The 13,777-nt window shown below is 51.0% G+C and overlaps 1 protein-coding gene across 3 annotated transcripts in view; it reads right to left on the reverse strand.

Annotated features, from left to right (window-relative positions):
• The window catches only part of GLB1L (galactosidase beta 1 like), a 415,681-nt gene that overhangs the window by 210,498 nt on the left and 191,406 nt on the right, over positions 1 to 13,777 (reverse strand). For all 3 annotated transcript variants that reach the window (XM_086954375.1, XM_086954374.1, XM_086954377.1), the window contains exons 4-5: positions 7,264 to 7,414; positions 5,148 to 5,208 (exon numbers count right to left, since the gene is read on the reverse strand). In XM_086954375.1, coding sequence (XP_086810501.1) covers positions 5,148 to 5,208; positions 7,264 to 7,414 — 212 coding nt within the window. The remainder of the gene's footprint in view (positions 1 to 5,147; positions 5,209 to 7,263; positions 7,415 to 13,777) is intronic.

Genomic DNA, 13,777 nt, shown 5'->3' on the forward strand with positions numbered 1-13,777 from the left:
TGTGGGGAAGCCCAAGCCCTATGCCAGGAGCTTGCTGGGCTCCAATTAGAACTCAAATCAACACATGCAACACACCAACTAGGACATCTATTAGACCCCATTTTTTCAAACTGCCAAGAGCTGACAGTTAAACGCCCAATGCGGTCCTGTGGTCGGACCACTATTCAGTGGCCTTTTCCATTCTCCAATCAAAACCACCCTCAACAAGGGACCCGCAATCCAACCACATGCATAGGAAATGGAAGAAGTTCAAGGAGAGCAGTTTCACACAGGCACTGCTGGCAAATCACCCCTCCCTAAACAAGGATGTTAATGAGGCGAGTCAAACACTAGGCAAATGGATCACAGGCGGATGGAATGTGGTTGCCCCATAGACCACTAGCACAGACGCACCAAGAGCGAGCCATGGTTTAACGAGGCACAACGAATGCTAGAAAGACATGTAAGCGGCTGGAACGGAAATGGAGAGTAGCCTTCCTAGAAACAGATAAAGCAGCTTACAAACTTAAGCTAAGACACTATCACTCACTAATTAAGAAAACATGGGCTGGTTATTATATGGAGAGAATTGAGACAGCAGAAAACTCATCTAGAGAATTATTTGAGATCTTTAAGGAGCTCTCTTCAATAGAGAGAAGAGTAGCACCAGCCTCAGGTTCGGAAGAGTTATGTAATCAAATTGCAGACTTCTTCGCTGAAAAAGTATCCAAAATCTATGACACCGTCCCAGCCGATTCTCGAAATGGCTGTATATGCAAAAATGAAAAAACGTGGGAGTGGGGGTAAAACAGTATCTCACAATTTCTTCCTCCGTCTCTAGAAGAGTTGAAAAAGGTAGCGCTAAGCATAAGATCAGTTTCCACAAAAGACCCATTTACACCTCGCGTGATCTGCACAAGACTAGAGGTTATACTACCCTGAATCCGACAGCTGTTAGAATCCTCCTTTCGGGAAGGGCTGGTACCTGACATGTGGAAGCGAGCAATTGTTCGCCCACTGAAAAAAATACCTGCAGATGATGGGAATTCATTGGAGAACTTGCGACCGGTCTTATTGCTCCCATACTTCGCAAAAATAGCTGGAAAAGTAGTTAATTTACAGCTGGGGGCACACATCTTTAAATACAACTTACTGCATCCTACACAATCAGGTTTCAGGTCAACCTACTCGACTGAGACGGCATTACTCTATGCTACTGAGATAGCGCGCAGGATAGTGGATGAAGGTCTGACGACTGCGCTGTTCCTTCTGGACCTCAGTGCTGCCTTTGACACTATGTCACATGAGCTGTTAGTGCACTGACTCAGAAGGGGGGTTTAGATGGTGCTGCCCTGGACTGGATGGTCTCTGCATGGCTGTAGCTTTCCAGTGGTCCAATCTGCGTATACTTCCAAACCCATTACATTAGCGCAGGGGCTGCTGCAGAGCTCAATCCTGAGCCCTACTCTCTTTAACCTATGCGCCACCCCCTTAGCTGGAATTGTAGAAAAACACGGTGCCACAATAGTGTCATACGCAGATGACACACAGCTAGTGGTCACCCTGGCTCTGAATTCGGTAGCAGCAGCCAGCAGCTTTGCAGACTGTTTAACAGATCTGGCCGGGTGGATGACAGACAATTGCCTGAGATTAAATGGCATCAAGACAGAAATTCTGATAGTAGGGAACACTCCATCCATCTGGTCTTTGGCCCAGTCCCCACCTCTAAGACTGAGGTGAAGAACTTGGGAGTATGGATAGACTCCAAACTTTCCTTTGAAACATAGATCAAGAGAGTTTCAGGCAGGTGTTTCGGGATCCTTAAGACTCTAAGGAAAATCCTAGACATTTTACCTATGTCGACTAGGAAAACCTTGATCCATGCTCTTGTCACAGCAAGGCTAGACTACAGAAATGTGATGTATCTGGGTGCAACTAAAAAGGGACTCCGGAAGTTGCAATGCGTACAGAATGCAGCAGCTCGCTATGTTCTGAATCTGCAGAGACGAACATCCTCTAAGAAAGCATTGGATGCATTGCACTGGCTATCCATTCAGAAACAAATTACATTCAAGGCACTATGTGTTTGCCACCGCATAATGCAGGGCAAAGGCCCAACATATCTGTGGGATCTTATGACCCCATACAGCACAAAACGTCATCTTAAATCCACTGGGACCCACTGAGACCCATCTGGCGAAAGTCCCAACGATAAAGAAAACAGGAATGGGGGCACGCTCCTTTGGCTACTTGGCGGCAAGAAGCTGGAATGCCCTACCTTTGTCCCTCTGTGAGGATCCATCAGAGAGTCTCTTCCGCAAAATATTAAAAACATGGCTCTTTAAACTATAGGCTGTGAGCATCCCTTGTCTTTCAGATGTACTGATTCCCGGAGCTGGCAGTTGGAAGATATAGCGCAGACACACCAGTAGGTGTAACCAGGCGCTCTATAAATGCAGAAATAATAATAATAATAATAATAATAATAATAATAATAATAATGATCGGTGCACTGAGAGCCCTGGCTAAATCTAATAGTTGTAACAAAGCCCAGGGCATCAGAACATTCATTGTCAAATCCTCTATATAGAATTTCATATTATTTCCCTCTGATTGTTCAGGCAGACCTAACTGCCATACATTATTTCATCCTCATCTACCCTCTACATCCTCTGCTCATTGGTCCAGTCATGTTGCTTTTTTTTTAAAACAGTTTTTATTGATAACAAGTAGATTCGGTTCAAGGCAGTGTACATTCATCTTTGGTAAGGCAAAGCAAAATCAAGACAGTGCTTCGCAACTCATTCAGGATCAAGGATACCAGTCATGTTGCTTGTTAATACGGGTCGCCAGTTCTTATTTGAGTGGTGATATAACATTCCACATTACAATAGACTTTTACTCACTTCCTTGACTTGTTTGGTGAACTTTCAAAGGTCATCTCCTACCAGGCTGCTGGTCCAACATCACACTGTCTACTTTTGATTCCAGTGACTACTACATGTCTGGAACCAATGAACTTAGACTACATTATCTATTTTGAGCACAACAGCTCTAAGATGACCAGTTTCAGGTGAAATTATCCTTCTCATCTTGGCAGCTCTCCAGTCACACATAGCACAGGCTGTGAGCTGGAGCAAGATGGTGTTGCTTTTTGCCCTTTCTTTGAGTAGGTGTAACTCTAGCCAGGTTACAACCTGACCTACTGGTACTGCTGTGAACAAAATGTTTTTCCTACTTTCTGGATGGACACTGAAGCCAGACAGTTATACATAATTTGACTGTACCTGGGAATAACTGCACTAGTCTGAGAAATGACCATATAGGCCTTGTGGGGAAAGTTCAAGAGTGGTCCAAGTCATTGGTGGGGAAGTGCTCACAAGTAATTAAAGTAGAAGACGCATTCTCTCCCAGGGAGCTCCTCAAGGGTCTGTTCTGGCTCCTGTGCTGTTCAACATTTACCTGAACCTGTGAGTGACCTCTTCAGGAACTCGGACATCTGCTACCAATTTACAGATTACACCATATTTTACTTGAGGGGATTCTGAAATGGGCCAAGGCTCACCTGGATCAACTTTAGCAGGATTAAGGGCCATATGTATCATCATGACCATTTGCGATTTCTAAATAGCGATTTTTATGGAATCGCTATTTAGAAATCGCAAAATGGTATGTATGAAGGAAATCGCTTCTTTTTAGGGATCCTTACCATTCCTAAATTGCGATTAGCAAATTGCTAATCGCAAATTTTCCCATTCATTTCTATGGGCCAGGAGGCCCGAAGGGGAAATTTGCGATTAGCAATTTGCTAATCGCAATTTAGGAATATTTTCAAGGGTGCAGGGGTGTCACAAGAACACCCTGCAGCACCCCTGAAAATGACATGTGTGGGCATAGGGCGCACATACATGCCCTAAGGGCATGTATGAGCGTCATATGGCACCTTTGGATTTTAAATAAATTGCTTTTTTAAAAGAATTCGCAACTTACCACCAACTAGAAGTTGGTGGTAATTTGCGAATCCTTGTGGGCATTTTTTAATTAATTTTCCTTTGATACATTGCATTTAATGAATCGCACAATTTGCGATTCCTTAAGTGCAATCGCAAAATAAGGAATAGCAAATTTTGCGATTCCTTATTTTGCTGCCAAAATGTTTCATACATACCATTTAGCAAATTAGCATTCGCAATTTCGCCTTTGCGAATGCTAATTTGCTTGATACATATGGCCCTAAGTCACAATAGGCTTGTATTTAATAGGATCAAAAGCGTGCTGCTTAATACATGTTATTATAAAATGCCCACAGTTCATGGGACTCGCCCTGCCAGAGACTATGTGCTCATATACACAAATCTGCGCACACTGCGCCCTCTCTTCCACTGTACTGTGCACAAGTGATCTTGTGTTGCAGCCTTATATAAAGCGCGCTGATGCTGCAGTGCACTATGTACAAACATTCATTAAATAAATCTAGCAGCACCTGAGAACTGGAACAAGCTCTGAAAGAAAGTAAGCTCAGGTCAACAGTTAAACCAGCACCCTGAAGTTTGTGTAACACATCATTTAAGATTTTGTCGTGGATATTTTTATTTTCCACCCACACAAGTACATCGTCTTGAAAAACCAACATGTTAGGTATTCCCTCAAGAACCCTACTCATAACTCTCTGAAAAACAGCTGATGCAGAGGACAACCCAAACGGATTCTTAGAAACTGAAAGGCTCCCTCAGGAGTAATAACAGATGTTAAATGGCGAGACTCAGGATGTAATTTTATCTGATGATAAGCATTAGACAAGTCAATTGACAAAAAATATTTAGCATCTCTAACAGATGCCACCATCTCATTGATTTTGGGTAAAGGATAGCGATCTACCCAAATGTTCTTTTTTAAATCTCTCAGAACATATCGAAGGATCAGAACCACGATTCTACCACAGAATAAACCCATCATAGGTTGGCGTCCGCAAATCAGCTCATCAGAGCCCGAGAATAAACCCTCTTTCATAAAGAATTAAATAACTCTTAAAATGGCAGAGAATTAAAACATATTACCATAAATAATACCCTTAAATCTGTCAAACGTAAACCCAACTGTGCCACTGAAGAAATCCACCCCTACTTCAGAAGAGGGTCAGATTTGTCAGAGATGAGACAGCGCCTTACCTGGATCGGAGGATCTCAGCGTGATGTTGGGAGTCTGCAGCAGCCAGGCTGGGAGGCCCCCCTGAGAAGGGATATTGTTGGGGGAGAGGGACATGGAAGAAAGAAAGCAACAGGTCACAAATGATGATCGTTCTACAGGGCAGCACAATATCTTAAATAGCGTAGATCCCCCACCCATCTCTCTTCAGGGAGACCAGGCCTTTCATCTCCCTAGTCAAAGCTGTTGGGAAGTACCCCTAACACCGTATCACACCCCTCTATGGGTCTTCCAAACAGGGTAGAGGCTCCGCTAGATTTCTTCCAGATAGGACAGCGGCAATACTTCTTTGTTTCTCCATTTCATGATCTCTTCTGTTCATGTCACCGCATGCTCCATCCTCTCCTTCTGGCCCTCACATCTGAAACCCTCCTATGGCCCTCATGCCTGTACCCGGGTCATTAGCCCTTCACCTGCCATGTGAAGGTCACCCATAAAGTGAGAGGAGGGTAGTGTCAGGAGAGGTGGAGAGTGAAAGGAAAGGTGGACAGTGGCTGGTGGTGGACAGTGTCAGGAGAGGTGGAGAGTGAAAGGAAAGGTGGACAGTGGCTGGTGGTGGACAGTGTCAGAAGGGGTGGCGAGTGAAAGGAAAGGTGGACAGTGGCTGGTGGTGGACAGTGTCAGGAGAGGTGGAGAGTGAAAGGAAAGGTGGACAGTGGCTGGTGGTGGACAGTGTCAGGCGAGGTGGAGAGTGAAAGGAAAGGTGGACAGTGGCTGGTGGTGGACAGTGTCAGGAGACGTGGAGAGTGAAAGGAAAGGTGGACAGTGGCTGGTGGTGGATGGTGACAGGAGAGGTGGGCAGGACAGGAGCAGTGGCTTGAGATCTGGGTAGTGACAGGCCAGAAGGCCATGAGTGGCACTAACAGGGAGACAAAGGCCAAAAAGACGAGAATAGAATAAAGACAGAGGAAGAGCAGAGTGTAAGAGAGGAAACCTCAATACAATATCCACTGGGCCAATGACTGAAAACTTTTCCTCCCCCTCAACATCATCCAAACCGTCACCTCTGACAAAGTTTCAGGGGGCTCGACTGGAATTATAATGGGATTCGGCAGGCACCCACAAACACACTGGAAGCCGGCAGCAACCATTTCCAGCCACCTGGTTGGATGTCGAACCTCAGGAAATCTTGCTGCCCCTGGTTTAGTGAGGTGTACCACAAGGTACCTTCCTTCCCTGAAGGCGACCAAGCTTCGGACAAGGATGTGAACCCTCTAAAAAGGATGATACTACAGTGGTGGATACAGATGCCGCATATGGGTTTCTGATGTTTATAATTCATCAGATGAGGAAGCATTTGTAACCCCGGGTTCACCATGCCCTGCTTTCCTAACCTGTTGACACAGGAGCCCAATGCTGGGCTCTCCGAAGGAGAGGTCTACTGGTGGCAGCTTAGCTATCCCTGTGCGCATTTGGATCTCTGGATTTGTTATGGGATTGGTGCATCATGGTAGTGTGACCTTTTTATACTGCACTCTAGGAGAGAAATTTAAACAAGTATTGTCGAAGCCATTCGGTCTGGCATTGGCTTCCAGCCTTTTGGCTTTGTCAAGGAGAGCTTTTGTCATTTTTTTAAACTTTATTGGGGGCGGGGCTGGGCCCTCGCCAATATACAAAAAATGGTTAAAAGAAGCAATATTTTTGGTCTCAATTAATAATATTGCCATAGCAGCCCTCCACACTGAAGGGAAGTACATTGAGTGCTGTGCTCATGAAAGAGCTGAATGCCGTCACTCACAATGAAGTTAGCGAAAAGCCGAATTGGGCGGAGCCACTGCCCCATGCTGTATACTGTAGTCAGCGGAAGAAGAGTGTGACCGATACAACAACAGATCAATGGATGAAGACAGCTGGCTGAAAGCCCTAATGTAAGTATATTATACATATATTTTAGTAAAATCAAAAAGCATTGACCAGAACTATAAACACATACATTCTATTTCTATTCATTTAATTTTTAGCAATAGAGGTGCCCATTTCCAGGGGGAAGGGTCACTGTCAGACCAATGACAGCGACATAAATGGCACGTCCAAGCCATTCACTTTACTACTATCATGTTGTCAGATATGTGGCCTTACCATGTCCCACTCGGCACAGATGTAGGGTCCAGGCCGCAGTATCACCAGAAGCCCAACCTGCTGCGCCAGCTCCAGAAAGTGCTCTACATCGCGGTCATTCTTGAAGTTGTAGACGCCAGGCGTCTCTTCGTGGAAGTTCCAGGGAATGTAACTAGACATGGGAATAAGAAATAAAATCATAAACAGGACTCTTGATGTTATGGCATTTATTGTTTTGACTTTTCCGTCTTTATTTATCCATATTTATTGTTTGCAATTTTTATCTATATTTATTGTTTGTAAGTTTTATCTGTATTTATCAATATTTATTTGGGGGTTTGTGAAAAAATGAAGCTGAAACCAGTATATTTTCACATGTATTTAACCAATAAATTTGCACTTATCTTTGAGTGCCTGAGAGATTTCAATGATATGAAAATCCACAGATGATAAATCAATCCACTTATGTGAAAAGATACACATGTCAGTATCAACCTTGTTCCTATCTATTGCTGTTTAAGCATCTTTACTAAAATTCCTTTATTTTTCTAACCCCCATGCCTGTCAATCCACACAGCTATTCGCTTGGCAGCCATGACTGACAGAATTTAGAATCACTCAACAAAAAACCCAATTTCCGTTTTTATCCACATTTAAAAATTAGTACAGACAGGAATATAAATGGGTTTCTGTATGTATTTATCTGTAAAAATTAGTTAAAACGGGAAACAGCCCCTTGGTCATCTGGTGTTGGGAGGCGATTTTAACTCAGTGGTGGACGATGTGATTAATCAAGCCCCCCGCGAGTGCTGCCGCAGGCGCAGAGATGGTTGTCTGACTTTATGAGTACGTTGGGACTGATTGATTGCTGGCGCATCCGTAATCCTAGCACGACCCATTACACTCATGTTTCAGCTGCACACTGCACTCTCTCACGCTTGGACTACATCCTCCTCCCAGCGGCGCTGGTATTGTATGTGTCGGAGGTCAGACATCTAGGGAGGGGTGTCTCTGATCACTCTCCACTCTGGTTGTGCCTTGCACTGGAGCTTCCGGCTATGGGCAGGATAGCTCCCATAGGAGCATGGCGGCTGAAAGACCCGGTCATTGCTAAGGAGGTGCGCCAAATGTCTGATCGGTATTTCTCTGAGAATTTTGGCTCGGTTGATTCCTCCAGTTCGCTATGGGAAGCATTTAAGACGGTGGCCAGAGGGGAGGTGTTAGACGGGGACCCGGAGGGTCGGCCAAGAACAGGGGGAGAGGCCTCCAGTGAGGGCCGTCTCCAGCGATCGTACAGACGAGTAACTTCCCCTCCACAGATGGACACCACACAAGGCTGAGGTCAACACTCTTTATATGTGATTCTTGAAGCAAGGTTATCAGCGATACAGTGAGGTCTGGACACGAGGGTCCTCTCAATTCTAGTCTCTGTAGGGAAAAGGGTAGCGGGACAGTCTTGGTAACGGTCCGGTACAGGTGTGGCAGGAGGGAAGCTCACAGTCCTTGAGCTTAGGGGTCTGCAAGGTCTGGCCGCGGCAGCTCCGGCAGGCTTGGATGATAGTTCCCGAAGGAGGGCCGCGGCAGCGCCAGCAGGCTTGGATGATAGTTCTCGAAGGAGGGCCGCGGCAGCGCCAGCAGGCTTGGATGACAGTTCTCGAAGGAGGGCCGCGGCAGCGCCAGCAGGCTTGGACGATGGTTTCTCGAGGGAGGGCCGCGGCAGCGCCAGCAGGCTTGGACGATGGTTTCTCGAAGGAGGGCCGCGGCAGCGCCAGCAGGCTTGGACGATGGTTTCTCGAAGGAGGGCCGCGGCAGCGCCAGCAGGCTTGGACGATGGTTCACGATGTAGAGGGCCGCGGCAGCGCCAGCAGGCTTCGGAGATGTTCACAAGGCAGGGCTGCGGCAGCGCCAGCAGTCCGTCAGGGATGAGTTCTTCAAGGTGTCTCTCAACTCCAGGATACAACTGCCTTCCTGCTCTGGAGCTGCCCCAGTTATAGGTCTGGCCTCCTTTGATGTCCGGACCCTCGCGCTTGAAGGTCGGGAGGTCCGGGATGATGGAGTCCAGACACCCAGCAGGGGGGTTGAAGCCAGCGCCCGGGGAGACCGGGGGCGATCGGCACCTGGCGGGGGAGAGCCATCGACACTCCTCTCTCCCATTGACCTGCCAAGTGGTCTCTTCACCTCCTGGGTGGATGGTGGTGCCTCGATGTCGGGCCTGGCCAGGCCCAGGGTTGGGGTCGAGCTGAGGCCACGCGGCCTCGTGGTGTAGTGTCCAAGATGGCGGCTGGGCCGGGGCAATGGTGCTGACGGGGGCCCGGGACAGCCGATGCTGGGATGTTCGGGAGCAGGCGTCCCGTTGGGGACGGGTTGCGGGTTGCTTCGGTGGGTTGCCGGGGTGGTTCTTCTGGGGACACCGGGAGAGCCGGCGTTCGGGCCTTATTATGCGGGGAGGGAGCGGCCCCTTCACGAGGCCTGTCCAACATGCGTCCCCCCCAGCTGAAGGCAAGGAGAGTCACCCATCCTCTTGGGTACTCTCCTCGCCGAGGCGGAAAAAGCGTGACAGGCCGTCCGCGTTGGCGTGGTCCTGGCCAGGGCGATGCTCCACAGTGAAGTCCATCCCCTGCAAGGAGATGGACCATCGCAACAGTTTTGGGTTCTCCCCCCGCATCTGCATCAGCCATTGCAGGGGTCTGTGGTCGGTCTGTACCCTGAAATGGGTACCGAAGAGGTAGGGCCGGAGTTTCTTGAGGGCCCATACCACTGCAAAGGCCTCCCGCTCGATGGTGCTCCAGCGCTGTTCTCGGGCCAGCAGGCGTCGGCTGATGAAGGCCACTGGTTGATCGACTCCCTCGGCGTTGAGTTGAGAGAGTACTGCCCCAACGCCATGATCTGAGGCGTCCGTCTGGACGATGAATTCCCGGCTGTAGTCGGGGGCCTGGAGCACGGGGGCGGTGCACATGGCGGCCTTCAACTTCTCGAAGGCCGCTTGACAGTCCGGAGTCCAGTTGACGGTTTTGGGGTTTTTCTTGGATGTGAGTTCTGTGAGGGGCCCCACAATGCTGCCATAGTCCTTTACAAACAGCCGGTAGTATCCGGTGAGCCCTAGGAAGGCCCGGACCTCGGTTTGGGTGACAGGAGGTTGCCAGGACTGGATGGCAGCGATCTTGAGCTGAAGGGGGGCCACCAGACCGCTCCCCACTTGGTGTCCGATTTAGGTCACGGACCCCTGGCCAATCTGACATTTGCTGGCTTTGATGGTGAGGCCGGCCTGCTGGAGGGCGTGCAGGACTTCTCGGAGGTGGTGAAGGTGGTCTGCCCAGTGACGACTGTACACAGCGATATCGTCCAGGTAGGCGGCGCTGAATTCTTCGAGGCCCGCCAGTACCTGGTTCACGAGTCGTTGGAAAGTAGCTGGAGCGTTTTTCATGCCGAATGGCATCACTTTGAAGTGGTAGTGGCCATCCAGGGTAGAGAAGGCGGATCGTTCTTGGGCCCTGGGGGTGAGGCCGATTTGCCAGTAGCCCGCTGTTAGATCGAAGATGCTCAGGTAGCGGGCAGCCCCCATGCGGTCAACCAGCTCATCCGCCCGGGGGATGGGGTGAGCGTCGGTTCGGGTAACAGCGTTCAGGCCCCGATAGTCTACATAGAACCGGAGCTCGGGGCAACGCCCGGGGCGGCAGCCTTGGGGACCAGTACGACTGGGCTGGCCCAGGGGCTGTTGGATGGCTCGATCACTCCTAGGGCCAGCATTTTGGAGACTTCGTCCTGGATGCATGTGCGCACCCGATCTGGCACTCGTTACGCCCTGTGTCAAATAGGTGGACTATTCCCAGTGTCCACGTCGTGAAGGCACCAGGGGGTGACCCCTGGGGTGAGGGAGAACAGGTTCGCAAATTGTAGCAGGAGAGCCCGACAGTCTTGGCGTTGTTCCGGGGACAAGGCATCGGAGAGTCTGACCCCTTCCACTGAGCCATCTTTTTCACGGGTCCTCAGTAGGTCAGGGAGGGGCTCGGAGTCTTCTTCCGTCCCACTATCTGTTGCCATCAGTAGGCTGAGTTCCGAGCGTACGAAGTGGGGTTTGAGTCTGTTGGCGTGGAGGACTCGCAGGGGGTTCCGGGAGGACTCCATGTCTATTAGGTAGGTGACAGGGCCCTTGCGCTCTATCACCTTGAAGGGTCCTGTCCATTTGTCCTGCAGGGCACAGGGTTCGACTGGAGACATCACCCAGACTTGCTGGCCTGGTTCGAACTCGATGGAGGAGGCATGCTGATCGTACCATTTCTTCATGTCCTCCTGACTGGCCTCAATGTTGGCTTTGGCGAGTTCCCTGAATCGCCGGGTCTGGTTGCGGAGGGTCAGGAGATACTTATATACGTCCGGAGGGGTCTTCTGGGGGGCCATCTCCCATCCTTCCTTGACCAGGCTGAGGGGGCCCCGGACGGGGTGTCCGTACAGGAGCTCGAAGGGACTGAAGCCGAGGGATTTCTGGGGAACTTCTCGATAGGCGAAGAGGAAGCACGGGAGCAGCACGTCCCATTGGCGACGTAGGGGTTCTTCCAGGCCCATGATCATTCCCTTGAGAGTGCGGTTAAACCGCTCGACCAGTCCGTTTCCTTGCGGGTGATAAGGGGTCGTGAACCGGTAGGTGACCCCGCACTGTTGCCAGAGAGACCTCATGTACTTTGAGATAAAGTTCGTGCCCCTGTCGCTGACGATTTCCCGGGGGAAGCCCACTCGAGAGAAGATCCCCATTAGGGCTCGGCCTATCACGGGTGCTGTCACGGTCCGAAGAGGAATGGCCTCGGGATAGCGGGTGGCGGGGTCCACCAGGACTAGGATGAACCGGTGCCCCTGGGCCGTTCGGGGGTCTAGGGGCCCCACAATGTCTATTCCCACCCGTTCCAACGGGGTGGTGACGACGGGAAAGGGTTGCAAGGGTGCTTTGATCTTTCGGCCGCTCTTCCCGCTGGCCTGGCAGGTGGGGCAGGCCCGGCAGTGGTTGGAGACATCATTTCGCATTTTGGGCCAGTAGAAGTGGGTTACCAGGCGGTTGTATGTTTTGTCTTGCCCCAAGTGCCCAGCAAGGGGGACATCGTGTGCCAAGTTCAAAAGGAAGTCTCTGAAGCGGAGGGGCACCACCAGCACCCGACTGGCCCCCAGCTCAGCAATTCTTTGCTCACTGTAGAGCAGGTCATTGTCCCAATAAATCCAGTGGGCCCCTGCGCTGTCTCCTGCTCTCTGGGCGAGGGCTTGCTGCCGGAGTCCCTCGAGGGAGGGACAGGTCTTCTGCTCTTGTCGGAATTGTTCCTGGGTGGGACCACCCTCTTGACGCCACTGGGCCAGTTCGGGAAGGTCCTGGAGTTGAACGGGCCCTTCTTCGTTTTGCTCTGGGGGATTGGCGCTTAGGGCGTCTCCCTCCGGGACGATCGGGGGAGGAGGTTCTGGCCATTCGGGTTCTTCGGGACTGGAGATGGCGCGGGCGGCCATGGACCGGGTCGTTATGCAGGCCCATTCATGGAGGCCCAACATCCCCAGGTGCTCTCTTCTTTCGACGGCTGCCCAGGGGGAACTTTCGAGGTCGTTCCCCAGGAGGCAGTCCACTGGGGCATCATCGCGGACAGTCACCTTCAGCATTCCGGACACTCCTCCCCACTCGAAGGGGACGCAGGCCATCCGACACAGGCTTTCTGAGTTGTCGGCTGACCGGACGGGGCAAAGGACGTTCGGCAAGATCTGCTCCGGGGTTACCAGATGACAGCGGACTGCCGTCACACTGGCCCCGGTGTCGCGTAGGGCTTCAGCCTGGCGCCCATTAATGTTGACCCACTGCCTGTATTTCCGCATATTGGCGGGTAGGGGAGCCCGCGGAATCATGTCTCTTTCCCCTAGGCAGACCAGGGACATGGCGGCTGGTTCCCACTCGGGCTGGTCGGCCCCGTACTCTTCATAATCTTCTGGGGTTTGCTCTTCTCCCAGGGCGGCGGCAGCGACCTGGCGGGGCGTAGGGTTCTGGTTCTTCGGGCAATTAGGGTCGTTAGCGTAGTGGCCGGGTCGCTGGCATTGGTGGCAAGTAACGTTGGCTCGGAACCCTGGACGCATCGGGGGGTTTCCCCTGCCGGCCGGGGGCGGGGCGTTGCTGGCGGGAGCCACCGGGACGGCGTCTCTGCCCCGACCCTGGCCTCCTCCTCCCCCTCGGGGGCGATGGGGTCCTTGGTTGGTTCTGTTTGGTTCGCTGGGCCCGTTTCGGGCAACTCGGGTGCTTTCCCATCGGTCAGCCTCGGCGGCGAGTTGCCGAGGTTCAGTCAGTTTCTGCCTGAGCTCGATAAAGCAATTGTTGGAGAGGTGCTCCCACACAATAAGGTCAAAGAGTTGCTCGTAAGTGGTCACCTTGCTGCCCTTGATCCACCCCTCGAATGCTCTGCTGAAAAAGTTCACGTACTCCACCCAAGTTGTACCCGGGATCCGTTTGCAGTCGCGGAACCGCTGGTGGTACATCTCGGGCGTGAGTCTATATCGAGTGAGGAGGGCGGCTTTCATG

The sequence above is a fragment of the Lissotriton vulgaris genome, chromosome 2_1, assembly GCF_964263255.1.
Source record: "Lissotriton vulgaris chromosome 2_1, aLisVul1.2, whole genome shotgun sequence".
Taxonomy (NCBI): domain Eukaryota; kingdom Metazoa; phylum Chordata; class Amphibia; order Caudata; family Salamandridae; genus Lissotriton; species Lissotriton vulgaris.